General features: G+C 45.2%; 1 protein-coding gene across 6 annotated transcripts in view; it reads right to left on the bottom strand.

The window, feature by feature from the left end:
- Positions 1 to 12,584, bottom strand: part of PYM1 (PYM homolog 1, exon junction complex associated factor) — a 29,179-nt gene extending 16,595 nt beyond the window's left edge. Inside the window, exon 1 of one of the 6 annotated variants that reach the window (XM_059683185.1) lies at positions 11,844 to 12,584. In XM_059683185.1, the coding sequence (XP_059539168.1) occupies positions 11,844 to 12,000 (157 nt within the window). In that variant the 5' untranslated portion in view covers positions 12,001 to 12,584. Of the gene's footprint in view, positions 1 to 1,039; positions 1,065 to 9,573; positions 11,075 to 11,095; positions 11,777 to 11,799; positions 11,823 to 11,843 lie in introns of those variants that run through there. The other 5 variants (XM_059683192.1, XM_059683191.1, XM_059683188.1 and 2 more) reach the window with 5 other exon arrangements.
- Between the last annotated feature and the right edge of the window lie 2,229 nt (positions 12,585 to 14,813).

Consider the following 14,813-nt stretch of genomic DNA (forward strand, 5'->3'; position numbering starts at 1 on the left):
CACTACCCTCAACCATCTCCACAAGCAACACACTCAAGCAAGCACCAGAGCCCTGCTGAAATAAGTTGTGCTCTGTGGGGTGGGACCCTGCAAAGCTGATCCTCCATAGTGACTGGAAGTTGGTGGTCAATGGTCACAGCCAGTCCTTGCAGCTTGATCATCCTGAGGGTAAATATCTCCCGTTGACATGCCAATAGCAATCAAGGCTCAATTATAAGAGGAGGGTGTACACAGCCCACACATCAGGCACATCTTGAGTACCCAGCTTGGGTGATCAGGGAAGTTGTGCCACTGGGCCCTACAGAACACCTGCTGCATGAGGCCACTCTACCAAGCCTGGGAGACACAGCAGCTCTACCTAATACATAGAAACAAACACAGGGAAGCTGCCAGAATGCAGAGACAAAGAAACATGTCCCAAATGAAAGAACACAAAACTCCAGAAAAAGAACTAAACAAAATGGAGACAGACAATCTACCAGATTCAGAGTTCAAAACACTGGTTATAAGGATGCTCCATGAACTTAGTGAGAACCTCAACAGCATAATAAAGGACCAGTCAGAAATGAAGAATACATTAACTCAAAGATAACTTACAGGAAATCAACAGTAGAGTAGATGAAGCCAAGAAAATCCACAATTTGGAATATAATGAAGCAAAAAAACACCCAATCAGAACAGCAAAAAGAAGAAAGAATTAAAAAAAAAAATGAGGATAATGTAGAGCTTCTGGGACAACTTCACGGGTACCAATATTTCATATCATGGGGGTGCCAGAATAGAAGAGAGAGAGCAAGAAACTGAAAACCTATTTGAAAAATGACAGAAAACTTCCCTACCCTGGTAAAGGAAATAGACATACAAGTAAGTCCAGGAAGTGCAGAGTCCCAAACAAGATAAACCCAAAGAGGCCCACACCAAGACACATCATAATGAAAAGGCAAAAGTTTAAAGAGCCCTAGCCAGTTTGGCTCAGTGGACAGAGCATCAGCCTGCAGACTGAAGGGTCCTGGGTTCAATTCCAGTCAAGAGCACGTACCTCAGTTGCAGGCTCCTCTCCAGCCCGCACCCTGGTCGGGGCTCATGCAGGAGGCAACCAATCGATGTGTTGATCTCACATCGATATTTCTCTCTGTCTTTCCCTCTTCCACTCTCTAAAAATCAATGGAAAAATATCATCAGATGAGGATTAAAAAAAATAACAAAAGTTTAAAGACAAAAAGAGAATCTTGAGCCCTGACTGGTTTGGCTCAGTGGATAGAGCATCAGACTGCGGACTGAAGGGTCCCAGGTTCGATTCCAGTCAAGGGCATGTACCTTGGTTGCGGGCACATCCCCAGTAGTGGGTGTGCAGGAGGCAGCTGATCGATGTTTCTCTCTCATCAATGTTTCTAACTCTCTATTCCTCTCCCTTCCTTTCTGTAAAAAATCAACAAAATTTTTTTAAAAAATAGCATGTACTTGATATGATGTGATAAGAATGTGATTACCCCTTTTTTTAAAAAAAAAAAGAGAGAATCTTGAAAGCAGCAAGAGAAAACAGTTAGTTCCTACAAAAGAGTTCCCATAAGACTGTCAGCTAATTTCTCAACAGAAACTCTGCAGGCCAAAAGGACTTGGCAAGAAATATTTGAAGTGATAAAAAGCAAGAACCTACAACCAAGGTTACTTTCGTTTTAGGAACAAAAGACAGATAGAGCTTTCTAGACAAGGAAAAAGCTAAAGGCGTTATCACCATCAAACCAGTATTATATGAAATGTTTATGGGTCTTCTTTAAGAAAATCAAATAAATGATATGAAAAATAAAATGGCAAAATATATACATATTATATATAAACAATTGAATCTAAAAAACAAAACAACAGAAACAGACTCATAGATAACATAGAACATTTTGATGGTTGCCAGATGGAAGGTGGGTTGGGAAAATGAATGAAAAAGGTAAAGGGATTAAGTACAAATTAGTTATTACAGAATAGGCATAGGAAATATAGTCAATATTTTAATAACTATATGGTGTCAGATAGATGCAAGATTTATTGAGATGATCATTTAGTAAGTTATATAATGTTAAATCACTTGATACTAATATGATAATGTATGTCAACTGTAATTAAAAATAAAAATAAAAAAGACTTCCCTGGCTTGTGTGGCTCAGTTAGTTGGATATCATCCTGTGTACCTGTGGGGTTAACTGGTTCAATTCCCAGTCAGGGCACATGCCTAGGTTGTGGGCAGGAGGCAGCCAATCGATTTTGTGCTCTGATCTCTCTCTCTCTCTCTCTCTCTCTCTCTCTCTCTCTCTCTCTCTCTCTCACCTTCTCCCTCTCCCTTCTTCTTTCTCTAAAAATCAACTAAAAAAAAAAGATTACTACTTAGGAGGTCATAGCACTATTTGCAGGATAAGGAAACTAGAATTTTATCAGGTACTTAGAATGACCGAAGTACTATGCTTGATACTTTGCATGTATAATTCTGTCTAATCCATATAATAATCCTTACACATAATTACAGAAGCATTTGTGGAACACTTTCTATGTGCCACACATGTACATTATTTAATTTTTTTTTAATGTATTTTATTGATTTTTTACAGAGAGGAAGGGAGAGAGATAGAGAGTTAGAAACATCGATGAGAGAGAAACATCGATCAGCTGCCTCCTGCACATCTCCCACTGGGGATATGCCCGCAACCCAGGTACATGCCCCCGACTGGAATCGAACCTGGGACCTTTCAGTCTGCAGGCCGACGCTCTATCCACTGAGCCAAACCGGTTTTGGCGATTATTTAATTTTTTAAAAGTATATTTTTATTGATTTCAGAGAGGAAGGGAGAGGGAGAGATAGAAGCATCAATGATGAAAGAGAATCATTGATCAGCTACTTCCTACATACCCAACACTGGGGATTGAGCCCATAACCAGGCATATGCCCTGACTAGGAATCAAACTGTGACCTTCTGGTTTATAGGTCAACCACTGAGCCATGCCAACTGGACTACATTATTTCATTTATTAATTTTAATTCTCAATTAGTTCTATGTTTAGGAGCTATTCCTATTTCACTGATAAGAAAACTAAGGCTTAGATTCCCAAGGCCATATACCTAACAAGTATTGAAAATGGGATAGAGGCCCTAGCCCCGGGGTGGGCAAACTTTTTGACTCGAGGGCCACAGTGGGTTCTTAAACTGGACCGGAGGGCCGGAACAAAAGCATGGATGGAGTGTTTGTGTGAACTAATATAAATTCAAAGTAAACATCATTACATAAAAGGGTACGGTCTTTTTTTTCAATAGTTTTACTCATTTCAAACGGGCCGGATCTGGCCTGCGGGCCGTAGTTTGCCCACGGCTGCCTTAGCTGATCTGGCTCAGTGATAGAGCTTAGGCCTGCTTACTGAAGGGTCCTGGGTTTGATTCTGGTCAAGGGCACGTACCTCAGTTGCAGGCTCAATCCCAGTCCTGGTAAGGGCTCACGTGGGAGGCAACCAATCAATGTGTCTCTCTCACATCGATGTTTCTCTCCCTCCCTTCCACCCTTTCTAAAAATCAATGGAAAAATATCCTTGGGTGAGGATTAACACACACAAAGAAAAGAAAATTGGATAAGGGTAAGGCAGTGGGAATAGAAGATCAATAATTTGACAGCTGGTGCGGGGGAGGGATGAGGAGCAAGAGAGGTGTGAATGATACAAAACAATACCCCCAAAGCAGCAAAAACTCCTAGTGCTCTGATTTTGGTTTCTTATTATCGTTCCACAATAAAAGAAACAAGGACTCCTTAGAGAAATGGCTGGTTCTAGTACTGGAGTAGAAATATACAAGATGATCTTAAAGCATCCTAAAGCAGAAAATAAGGAAGAGCTAAAAAAAGAACAACAAACAAACCAAAAACCCACACTGGTGGGGTATACCAAAGGGACACAGGCCAACTAAAAGAGCGCCCAATGTTCAAAGCAGGAACATTTGAGCAATAAAATAAATAAAACATATTGTATTATGACCTGAAGTCCATAATGATAAGTAAATGATTGAATAAATATATGGGGGAGGAGAGACAAATCTCCTGTTCAGAAGAATTCCAAATAATGTATGTAAATAATCCTTCCTTAAGGAAGGGAGCATAACTCTCCACTTTTCAAGTGTAGGTGTTGATCCCAGACAAGAAAAAGCTGAAAGAGTTCATCACCACCAAACCAGTACTACAAAAACTATTAAAGTATCAAGAAGAAAGAAAAAGGGAAGAGGAGGGAGGAGGAAGGAGAAAGGAGAAGGAAAAAAAAAGAAAACATGAATAAGAAAATATCATAAAGAGTATTGTAGGCCCTAGCCGACACTCTACCCACTGAGCCAAACTGGCCAGGTCTCATCATTGATGTTTCTATCTCTCCCTCCCTCTTCCTTCTTCTCTGAATCAATAAAAATATATACTTTTTAAAAAGAGTACTGTAGAATTGTATACCTGAAACCTGTATAATTTTTATTAACCAACTAGAGGCCCGATGCACAAAATTCATGCAAGGATAGGCCTTCCTTCCCCCAGCTTCATGGCCCCGCCCACCTTGGCCTAGAGCTGCCCGCTGCCACACCCCCCCAATTCTGCAGAGGCCCCAGATCGATCACCCCGCAGAGGGTGGCCTGGACCTCCCTCTGCGGGGCAATCGCAGAGCCCCCCAATTGATTGCCCCACTGGCCGGTGGCCTGGGCATCCCACTGCGGGGCGATCATGGGGCAATGGCGGGTCCCCCTGACCAATCGCATTGCACCCGCCTTGGCTGGCCTGGCACCAGTGCGTGTCTTAACGTGGTCATCTGGATGGTCGTTCTGCTATTTGGCCATTTGTATATTACGCTTTTATTATTATAGATGTCACCCCAATAAATTAAAAGAAAAGAAAAGAGCCCTACCCGGTTTTGCTCAGTGGATAGAGCATCAACCTGCGAATTGAAGAGCCCAAGGTTCAATTCTGGTCAAGGGCACATGCCTGGTTTGTGGGCTCAATCCCCAGTAGGGGGCATGCAGGAAGCAGTCAATCAATGATTCTCTCTCATCATTGATGTTTCTAGCTCCCTCTCCCTTCCTCTCTGAAATCAATAAAATATATTTTTTTAAAAAGAAAAGAGAATATTGTAAAGAAAAAATACATATTCTTGCCGACAAAGGCAAACAATAAAAGCAGTGGATCAACTAACACTAAAGCTAGTACAAAGGTTAAAAGGTAAAATAGTAAGATCACGTGTAATTACAACAATAAATTAAGGGATACACACACACACAAAAGTAAAAAATAATGACAAAAATATAAACATGGAGGGGGTAAAAATGGTAGTGATTTCGGAAATACATTCTAACTTAAGTGACCAACTTAAAACAGAGTGCTATAAACATAGCGTAGTATATATGAAGCACATGGTAACCACAAGCCAAAAATCGTCAAGAGATATACAAGAAATAAAGAGAAAGGAATCCACACACAACACTACAGAAGTTGTCAACATACAAGAGAGCAAGAGAATAAGAAAGGAACAAAGAAGAACTATAAAATCAGAAGACAATTAATAAAATGGCAATAATTACTTACATAAAAAAAAGAAAAGAAATAATTACTTACATAGATTCAATGCTCTATTCAAAAGAGGAATGGATAGCCCTGGCCAGTGTCCTAAGTGGTTAGAGCATTGGCTCAAGCACCAAAGGGTCATGGGTCCAATTCCCAGTCAAAGGCAGGTAACTGGGATGCAGGTTCAATTCCCAGTGGTTGGGGCGCATTTTGGAGGCAACCAATTGATGTGTCTCTCTCACTCTCTCACATCGATCTCTCCCTCTCTCTCTTTCTCTCCCCCCCCCCATTCTCTCTAAAAATCAATGGAAAAAATATCCTCGCATGAGGATTAACAAAACAAACAAACAAACAAAAAGGAATGAATAAAGTAGATGTGGTACACATATACAATGGAATATTACTTGGCCTTAAAAAAAAATGAAATTTTACCATTTGTGACAACATGGATGGACCTAGAGCCGTGGTCGGCAAACTGCGGCTCACAAGCCACATGCGGCTCTTTGGCCCCTTGAGTGTGGCTCTTCCACAAAATACCACGTGCGGGCACACACATACAGTGCAATTGAAACTTCGTGGCCCATGCGCAGAAATCGGTATTTTGTGGAAGAGCCATACTCAAGGGGCCGAAGAGCCGCGTGTGGCTCGCGAGCTGCAGTTTGCCGACCACTGAAGAGGGTATTATTCTAAGTGAAATAAACCAGACAGAGAAAGACAAATACCATGATTTCACTTATATGTGGAATCTAAAATACAAAATGAACAACAAAACAGAAACAAATTCATAGATACAAAGAACAAACTAATGGTTGCCAAATGAGAGGGAAGTTGAGGGGGCTGGGTAAAAAAGGTGAAGGGATTAGGAAGAACAAATTGACAGTTACACAATAGTCATGGGATGTAAAGTACAGCTTAGGAAATATAATCAATAAAATTGTAATTGTATATGGTGTCAGGTAGGTACAAGAATTATTGGGGGGTCACAGTGTAAGTTATAAAAATGTCTAACCACTATGCTCTACACCTGAAACTAATATAATATTGAATGTCAACTGTCATTGAAAATTTTTTTAAAAAGTATGAACAGTGACTTTCTTCTAATGAATACAGTATGAAAAGGACAGGGGAAAAAGAGTCACTTTTACAGTGGAGATACCTTACAAACAACCTTAGCCAGGTGGTCACGGTCAATATCAACAGTAAAAAATCATTGTGATACTATTTACCCTTGACATGATATGATGAAAATGTCACTTTACCTCAGTGGTTAATCCCCCCCAAAACACATAACTCCAGTCTAATCATGATGTGTGTGTTTTTGTTTTTGTTTTTGTTTGTTTGTTTGTTTGTTTTGCACAAAGGGGGGTATTTATTTAGAACAGGAACAGAAAGGAGCTTGAGCTCCATCAAGTTTATCCACCTGGAGTAGCAGACCCGGGTGAGGTCTGACCGCCAAGCCGCCTCCTCCCCTTCACTTAAGCTCCGCCCTGAGCCAGGGAAGGCTCAACCCGCCCTGTCACCCGCAAGGGGGAGGAACACCCAGCCTGTCCCCCTCCTCCCAGGCTGTCCCCCTCCTCAGCTCCCTGTGAGATGATGGGGTTCTGCCTCTCAGCCTCCAGCCTCTGGGGTGAGGGCACAGCCCTACTCCAAAGAAGGAAGGGGTTCCAGGGTGGGCTCCAAGCCTACAAATCTGATAGGAAATCCACAACGGTTTTCCAGCACAGCGATCACCACCAGCAGGCGAGGCCCGGGAATGCTAGCTCTCAGAGTGGCAGGAGGCTTGAGCCCCCTCCCCTAGAACAGAAGGGTTGGTCCTCAGGCCTAGCTAGCCCCCTGTCCAGGTACAAACATCAGACAAATTGCAATACAGGGGTATCCTACAAAATACCTGACCAGTACTCCTAAAAATGTCAAAGTTATCAAAAACAAGGAAAGTCTGAGAAACTGTTACAGCCAATAGGAGCTTAAGGAGACATGAGGACTAAATGTTATATGGTGTCCTGGATGGAATCCTGGAACAGAAAAAAGAAATTAGGTAAAAAGTAAGGAAATCGCCGGGACCGGTTTGGCTCAGTGGACAGAGCGTCGGCCTGCGGACTGAAGGGTCCCCGGTTCGATTCTGGTCAAGGGCATGTACCTTGGTTGCGGGCACATCCCCAGTGGGGAGTGTGCACGAGGTAGCTGATCGATGTTTCTCTCTCATCGATGTTTCTAACTCTCTATCTCTCTCCTTTCCTCTCTGTAAAAAATCAATAAAATATATTAAAAAAAAAAAAAAGTAAGGAAATCTGAATAATGTATAGGCTTTAATAATAATGTGTCAATATTGGTTCATTAATTGCAATAATGGTACCATATTAATGTAAGATGTTAATAATAGCGGAAACTGAATGTAAGGTATATATAGAAATTGTCTATATCATCTTCTCAAATTTTCTATAAATCTAGGCCCTGGTCAGGTAGCTCAGTTGGTTGGAGCATTGGCCCAATGCACCAGGGTTGTAGGTTTGATCCCTGGCCAGGGCACATGCATGGAGCAGCCACTGAGTGCATGTATAAGCAGAACAACAAGTCAATGTTTTTCTCTCTCTCTGAAATCAATAAGTAAACATTTTAGAAAATTGTTTTCTCTAAATCTAAAAATATTCTAAAAAATAAAGTCTATTTAAAATTTTAAGAAGAAAATAAAATTTTAAGGAGAGAAAGAGGGAGAGAATGCAAAAAAAGTTCATCTTTGGTTGGCTAATACAATGGTGCCTTTAACAGAAATAAGGAAAAAGAACTGATATTGATTTTGGTCAGATTGTATTTGAAGTATGACAGTATATCCATGAATGAAAGCTATTTACCAAACAATTATAAAAGGAAATTGGCAACTCAGGAGAGAGGTTGGTGCTAAAAGTAAAAAGTAAAAACTGTAAAGAGTTAAGGAAACTCTTAAGCAGTGAGGAAATGGAAATAGTATGTATAGAACTGTCATTCAAGAAATCAAACTGTGGACAGGAAAGAAATGATAGGCCTTGATTTTTCAATGAAATAGAAAGTGAGGTCATCTGCCACAAGAGGGAGAATTAAAAGGAAAGGTTACAGCCCTCACCAGTTTGACTCAGTGGATAGAGCATTGGCCTGCGGACTGAAGGGTCCGGGTTTGATTCTAGTCAAGGGCACATGCCTGTGTTTCAGGCTTGATCCCCAGTGGGGGGCATGCAGGAGGCATGGATCAATGATTCTCTGTCATCATTGATGTTTCTCTCTCTCTCCCTCTCCCTTTCTCTCTGAAATCAATAAAAAAATTATTTAAGTTTTTAAAATAAATAAATAAATGGAAGGTTACAGAGAGCCAGAAAAGGTTGGGGAAATGGCCATGGTAGACTGTAAGCAAACCAAGAAAGAAGAATTCGAGAGAAACTGTGATCTTGGCAGAAGTTAACATTAGGTTATATTATACTGGATCTGCTAGCTTCTGCGCTTTTTCTCTAGCTATATGCTGTGACCTGGAAGCAGAAGCCAAGAAAACAGTTGATGAGTATGACTCAAAATAACATAAGTGCTTGCTTAGTATAGATCAAAACAAATGAAGAAAGCAATGAGGATAGTACCGAAGTGCCTGGTCACAGAGGTCTAGCAAGGGCAGCATCAATGATAGTCATGAAGGTAGTGATAAGACTCAATGAAATTGGAAAGGTCAAGAACCAGAGAACCTAAGGAAGGCAAAACGCTGCTTCTGTGGGTGTGACGTAGTGAAAGAAGTGACTAGTAAGGAGGCAAAAATAAGTGATGGAGAGCACATGAAGGGGAAGCAGTATCATAGGTAAGGTCCAAGTTGTAGTGACTCTGATGTGTAGCTGGTTTGAAAATACAAAGTAAAGTCAATGGTCTCATGCTGAGGAACTATAAGATCAAAGTATCCAAAGGTGCTGGAGATACTGAAGATGAGAGCAAGAAACAGTGGAGAGAAAAAGAATGATGGCCCTGAAGTTTTAGAGAAAAAGCTATAATTGCATGGCAATACCTTCCATTGTTGGGGTCCAGCCCCAGCAGGTCCAGGGGTTCCCAAAGGTGTGGACGGAGTCAGCGAAGAAGGAATGACACGGAGACAGCGTTCAGTTGATCAGGAGCCTAGCCAGGTTCTCTAGTCAGGGTCTCCAGCCAGGTTCTGTTCTTTTCTTTATTCTCCTATTACATCTGTATTTATACCAGTTGATTTTAATCCTATCCATTCTATTCCAAAGGTTAGGGCGTTTGTTATCTCCATTCCAAGGTCACTACTCTATTGTTCTGTTAAACTACAAGGAAGTAACTGAAGGAGATTATTCTAAGTAAAGATTATGTAGTTTAAGCGTGATTGTTTGTAGTTAAAGTGATTAATTACCCGCCTGGCACTTAGTTAAGGGGTTTTATTCCCTTCCTTAATCCTGTTAGTCCTGTTAATCCCTAACTCCAGGGAAAAATCCTCACCTGGGGAAACAACCTTTCTCGGGGAGGTGGCCCTGTTTAAAACACATGGCGCTAAGAGGGGGAGCAAACATATGCCATATACGCCAGGTCCCTTGAAACATAAGCTGTGCAGATGTTTCTTCCCTGCAGCGACTGTGTCAAGCAGCAAGGGTGGACCGGCTTCCGGTATTCCATGAGTATTAGTGTGACAGTGGTAGATCAATGATCTGGAAGTAGTAAGAGAAAGCAAAAAAGCAATGTGATTCCTTCTCCTCTTCCACATGGTCACAGAGTTCAGAAAATAATCCTTGGTAGGAAGGTAGGGTGAGATGCAATATCTGGATTTTCATTAAATCAGTTTAAGAAAACAGATAAGCCCTGGCAGGTGTGGCTCAGTTGGTTGGGCAACCTCCCACGCACCAAGAGGTCACTAGTTTGATTCTGGGTCAGGGCACATGCCCAGATTGTGGGCTCAATCCCAGTCAGGGTGGGTGAGGAAGGCAGCCGATTGATGTTTCTCTCTCACATCAATGTTTCTCTCCCCCCCCCCCAAGTCAATAAAAAAAGTAACAACAATAACAAAAAACAGTTAAGAATAAAGAAGTGTACTGGAAATTGGAAGTTGAGTAATATTTTCAAAGCACACATTAAAAGACGCTAGTTGAAGAAGGACCTACTGAGTAGAGAGCAGGAAAGGTTGTACCCACCACTTCACAATGTGAGGTTAGGGAGAGGTAGCAGAGACCAGGGTTGCCATTAGATATCATAGGAGAGGTGGGCTGGGATATAGAGGACATGAAAAGTAGCAAAGCAAGAAGCATACATGGCACATTTTAAAACAGACCATACGTACCACAGCACAGGCACGGCATCCCTTCTACAGAAGACTCTACATACACACTGAAGGCTTCACAAAAGAGAAAACAGTAACGCCTTGCCTTGCACAGCATGTTATAAATTGCTTTCACATATACTATCTTATTTGATTGTCAATGACTAGATATTCCTATGCACATTTTTCTAAAGATGAGGAAATTAGGATGGGACAAAACCACAATGAAAATCTTGATTTTCAGGTTTCAACACATAAAGCTCACATATGCAGCAGACACTTCAGCATTTCAATCAGCAAGACTGGGAATTCTCCAGCCAGAAGGAATAACTGGGTCCTATCAACTTGTCAGAGGGCTTGAGAGACCACTAGACGCGTTCCTGGTTTGCCTTCTTCCACCTTAGATCCCTCACCTCCTATCACTATCAACAGAGAAGGCAGAGGAGGGTGGGGCCATCGAGGAGAAAACTCGTGCTGAAAGTTCTATTAGGATCCTCATCCCTTCACGCCTCTGGACCAACAATAAAGATGAGGGAGAAAGTGGGAAAAGCGCTATAGAGCAATGAGAAGATCTACAGACACAGCTTCCAGAAAAAGAATTTAAATGTGGTTGGGGTAGGGCAGAAAGCAGGTACAGCTAAAAGATGGGGGAGGGGAAGAAAGGGAAGGTAGGAATTGGAGGGAACTAAGTGTTGGAACCCCCAAGGCTGGAGAACCCAAAAGAGAGATGCTGGAGCTTCGACTGCTAGAGAAAACCTTAAAGGCCCGTGAGGGCCCTGGAGTAGGGGCCAGCATTGAAGGACCCCAAGGTTTGGGTGACCGGAAGCAGAGACCCCTAAACTCGAGACCAGAAGGGGGCGCAGGTGGCACCCCGTAGGAATGAATGGGGAAGGCGGTCCGAAGGGCGGGGCAAAGGAGGGGCCCCGGGATGGGCGGGGCACAGACCCTTTTCCAAGTCCGAACCCCTACCCCGAGAGCCCGGAGAGAAACGGCTCCGCGCCTCCCGCACTCACCGCCGGTCTCGTCAGTTACATAGGGAGTCGCCATCTTGAGAGCGCAAACCACTTCCGGCGTGAGCGGGCTGGGGTCCCGCCCCCTCCCCACCGGAAGTGGAGTCCCGATCGTAGCCTGCCACCATTTTAGTCTTAAAGGGAGCGTACACAATTTCATGGACGAAGATGGAGGAGGAGGAAGGGAGTAGAAGCTGAAGACGTTAGTAAAACGAAAACAATGGGCTCTTTTACTGTCACTGATACCATTATCGAGCGCCTGCTGCGTGGAAAGCAGTCCGCTGGGTGCCGAAAGAATGCTGAGGCACAGCCCTCTCCTCACAGGCACTCTTAGTCCGTACAGGACCTGCGAGGGAAAAGGGGGCAAGGCCCACCTGCACCCGAAAAGGGGGGGGCTGATAAATGAGGAAAAGAATATTCAGGCCCTGGTCTGCGCCCAAGTCCCAGAACGGCTTGGGGACATGGAGCCGGTCGGGCAAACTCCGGGAATGCACCGGGGCGGGCGCACTAGTGTTGCTGGGGGCGAATGGAAGACCCCTAATCCTCAGAAGACGGGCAGTCGGAATCGCGCGCCGATTGCTCTCGGCCGCCCGGCTCAAACCGCCGGACAGAGACCCGCCAGGCGAGGAGAGGCGGAGGGCGCTGCGGCCCGTCCCCGGTCGCGGCGACCTCAGGCAGCCCCGGCTCGGCCCCGCCTGCGGCGGCCCCGCGGATCCCGGCGGCGAAGTGACGGATTTGCTCTGACCTTCGACCCCGGCCGCCGGCTCGGGCGGGGCCCGGGGTCAGAGGGCGGGGTGAAGCCACGGGGCGGGGCCCGGGGTCAGAGGGCGGGGTGCAGCCACGGGGCGGGGCCCAGGGTCAGAGGGCGGGGCGCAGCCACGGGGCGGGGCCCGCTCGTATTTGAATGAGCCTCCTCCCCGTCTCTGGGCGACGGGGATGGCGACCGGGCCACTTGCCGGGAGTGCGGGCCCGTGCGGCCACACCTTCTGCAGCCCCGCCCCGCCCCGCCCCGCCCTGCCTAGTCTCTATGGGACCCCAAGGTTCTCCCTCCCCGGTTCTTTCCAGCAGCTCTGCTCCTTCAGGGCGAAATCCTGCTAAACTCGTTTCCCCTGCAGCCTGGGAGGGGCCGGCGGGTTCCTCTCCTCCGGTGTCACTGCCGCCCTCCCCCAACCCCGTGCTGTGTTTTCCTTCTCAACCCTGTTGTACCTTTTCCAAATCCCTACACGGGCGCACGTTCATTCCCACAGCAGCGCTGAAACCAGGGAGGGAGAAGGCGATGTTATTGACCACCTCCATCACCAAGTTCCCTGCCCCACTTAAAACACACACACACACACACACACACAAATGAGAGCAATGGCTAACTAGGAACGACTGAAGGCTTCGAAATGAAGCTTCAAACGTTTTGGGGTATCAGCTTGCCTGCCTGCCCTCCACCTCTCCGACTCTCAGCAGAAGCCCAACTCGGAAGGTCTCAAAAAGACTAGAAAAACGTATTTGCGTCCCATGCACAGTTCCTGCGAGTGTTGTCACACGGCCATTGCCAACTCTGCTCTTTCACTACCTGTGCTGCAGGTGCCCGACCTGGCGTCCTGTCCTTAGTCTTGTTACTACTTGGAGGAGAGAGTGTGGAGGCCCCTGAAAACTAGGGGGTGCATGGCCTCGGCTGCACCACCTGAGGAGTGCAGGTGCTCGCCTCCAGCTGCTCTGTGGAAGGTTCTGCAAGAGGGAATCCTGGATGGCCCCCGTTGACTACCCAGCCCTGGGCCCCCCGGTGCCCCCGACATCCTGCCTCAGCTCTGAGGTTGACAGGAAGTGAAACTTAGTGTCTGCCTGGCAGACCTGCCTGGGCCCCGGCCCCGCCCGGATGTGGCCCCCCACCCTGAGGAGGAAGAGGGGAAAGAAGAGGCTGAAGAGAACAAGGCTGTTTTTTCCTTTCCCTTTGTTCACTGCGGTTTCTTTCTTTCTGATTTTTATGATGTGGTTGATTAAAGAAATGAGCACCTGGAACTGCAGTCATCAGACGCTTCCTCCTGAGATGTTACTTGGCCTTTCTGCATCATACCCCCACCAGTAACCGACTTGGGGCGTGACACCGTTCCCAGAGAAGACACACAGGCGCCCAGGCTGATGCCACCTCATTCCTCACTAGAGAAATCGCCTCCTGCTTCACGCGGACGTCTCAAATAATGTCGTCAAAGGGGACTCTCTAACCTCATGTAGGGACAGAACTGATGAGGAGGAGGGAATGAGGAACTCAGGTCATACATAGCGTGTATCACTGGGAGTGTTATTTGCAAGGAAAGCTGAGTGCTTTAAGGAGTAGTGTCATTCCAGTATTTCTACTTTTTTAAAAATGTGTTTTTATTGATTTCAGAGAAGAAGGGAGAGGGAGAGATAGAAACATCAATGCTGAGAGAGAATCATTGATCGGTTGATCAGCTGCCTCCTGCACACCCCTTACTGGGGATCGAGCCTGAAACCCGGGCATGTGCCCTTGATGGGAATCAAACCCAGGACCCCTCAGTCCGCAGGCCGATGCTGTATCCACTGAGCCAAACCAGCTAGGGGCATTCCAGTATTTCTAGATGAGAGGTTCAAGGACAGAAAACTGGTTGGAAGAGGCTCTAGGGGACTTGTTCTCAACTGATACCGTATGCTTGTTTAGGGTGGGTTCGAGGGGCAGGCACTTGACACATACACACACTCGCACACACCAGGCCACTCTATGGTGTACCCCTAAACTAGGCTCTGTATTTGGCTGTCTTGCAGAACTAAGTACAAGGCCTGGTGCAAAATAGGCCTTTATAAAAATACATATTCTTTATTGATTTTTTACAGAGAGGAAGGGAGAAGGAGAGGAATAGAGAGTTAGAAACATCCATGACAGAGAAACATCAATTCAGCTGCCTCCTGCACACTCCCTACTGGGGATGTGCCTGCAACCAAGGTACATGCCCTTGACCAGAATTG

The sequence above is a fragment of the Myotis daubentonii genome, chromosome 2, assembly GCF_963259705.1.
Source record: "Myotis daubentonii chromosome 2, mMyoDau2.1, whole genome shotgun sequence".
Taxonomy (NCBI): domain Eukaryota; kingdom Metazoa; phylum Chordata; class Mammalia; order Chiroptera; family Vespertilionidae; genus Myotis; species Myotis daubentonii.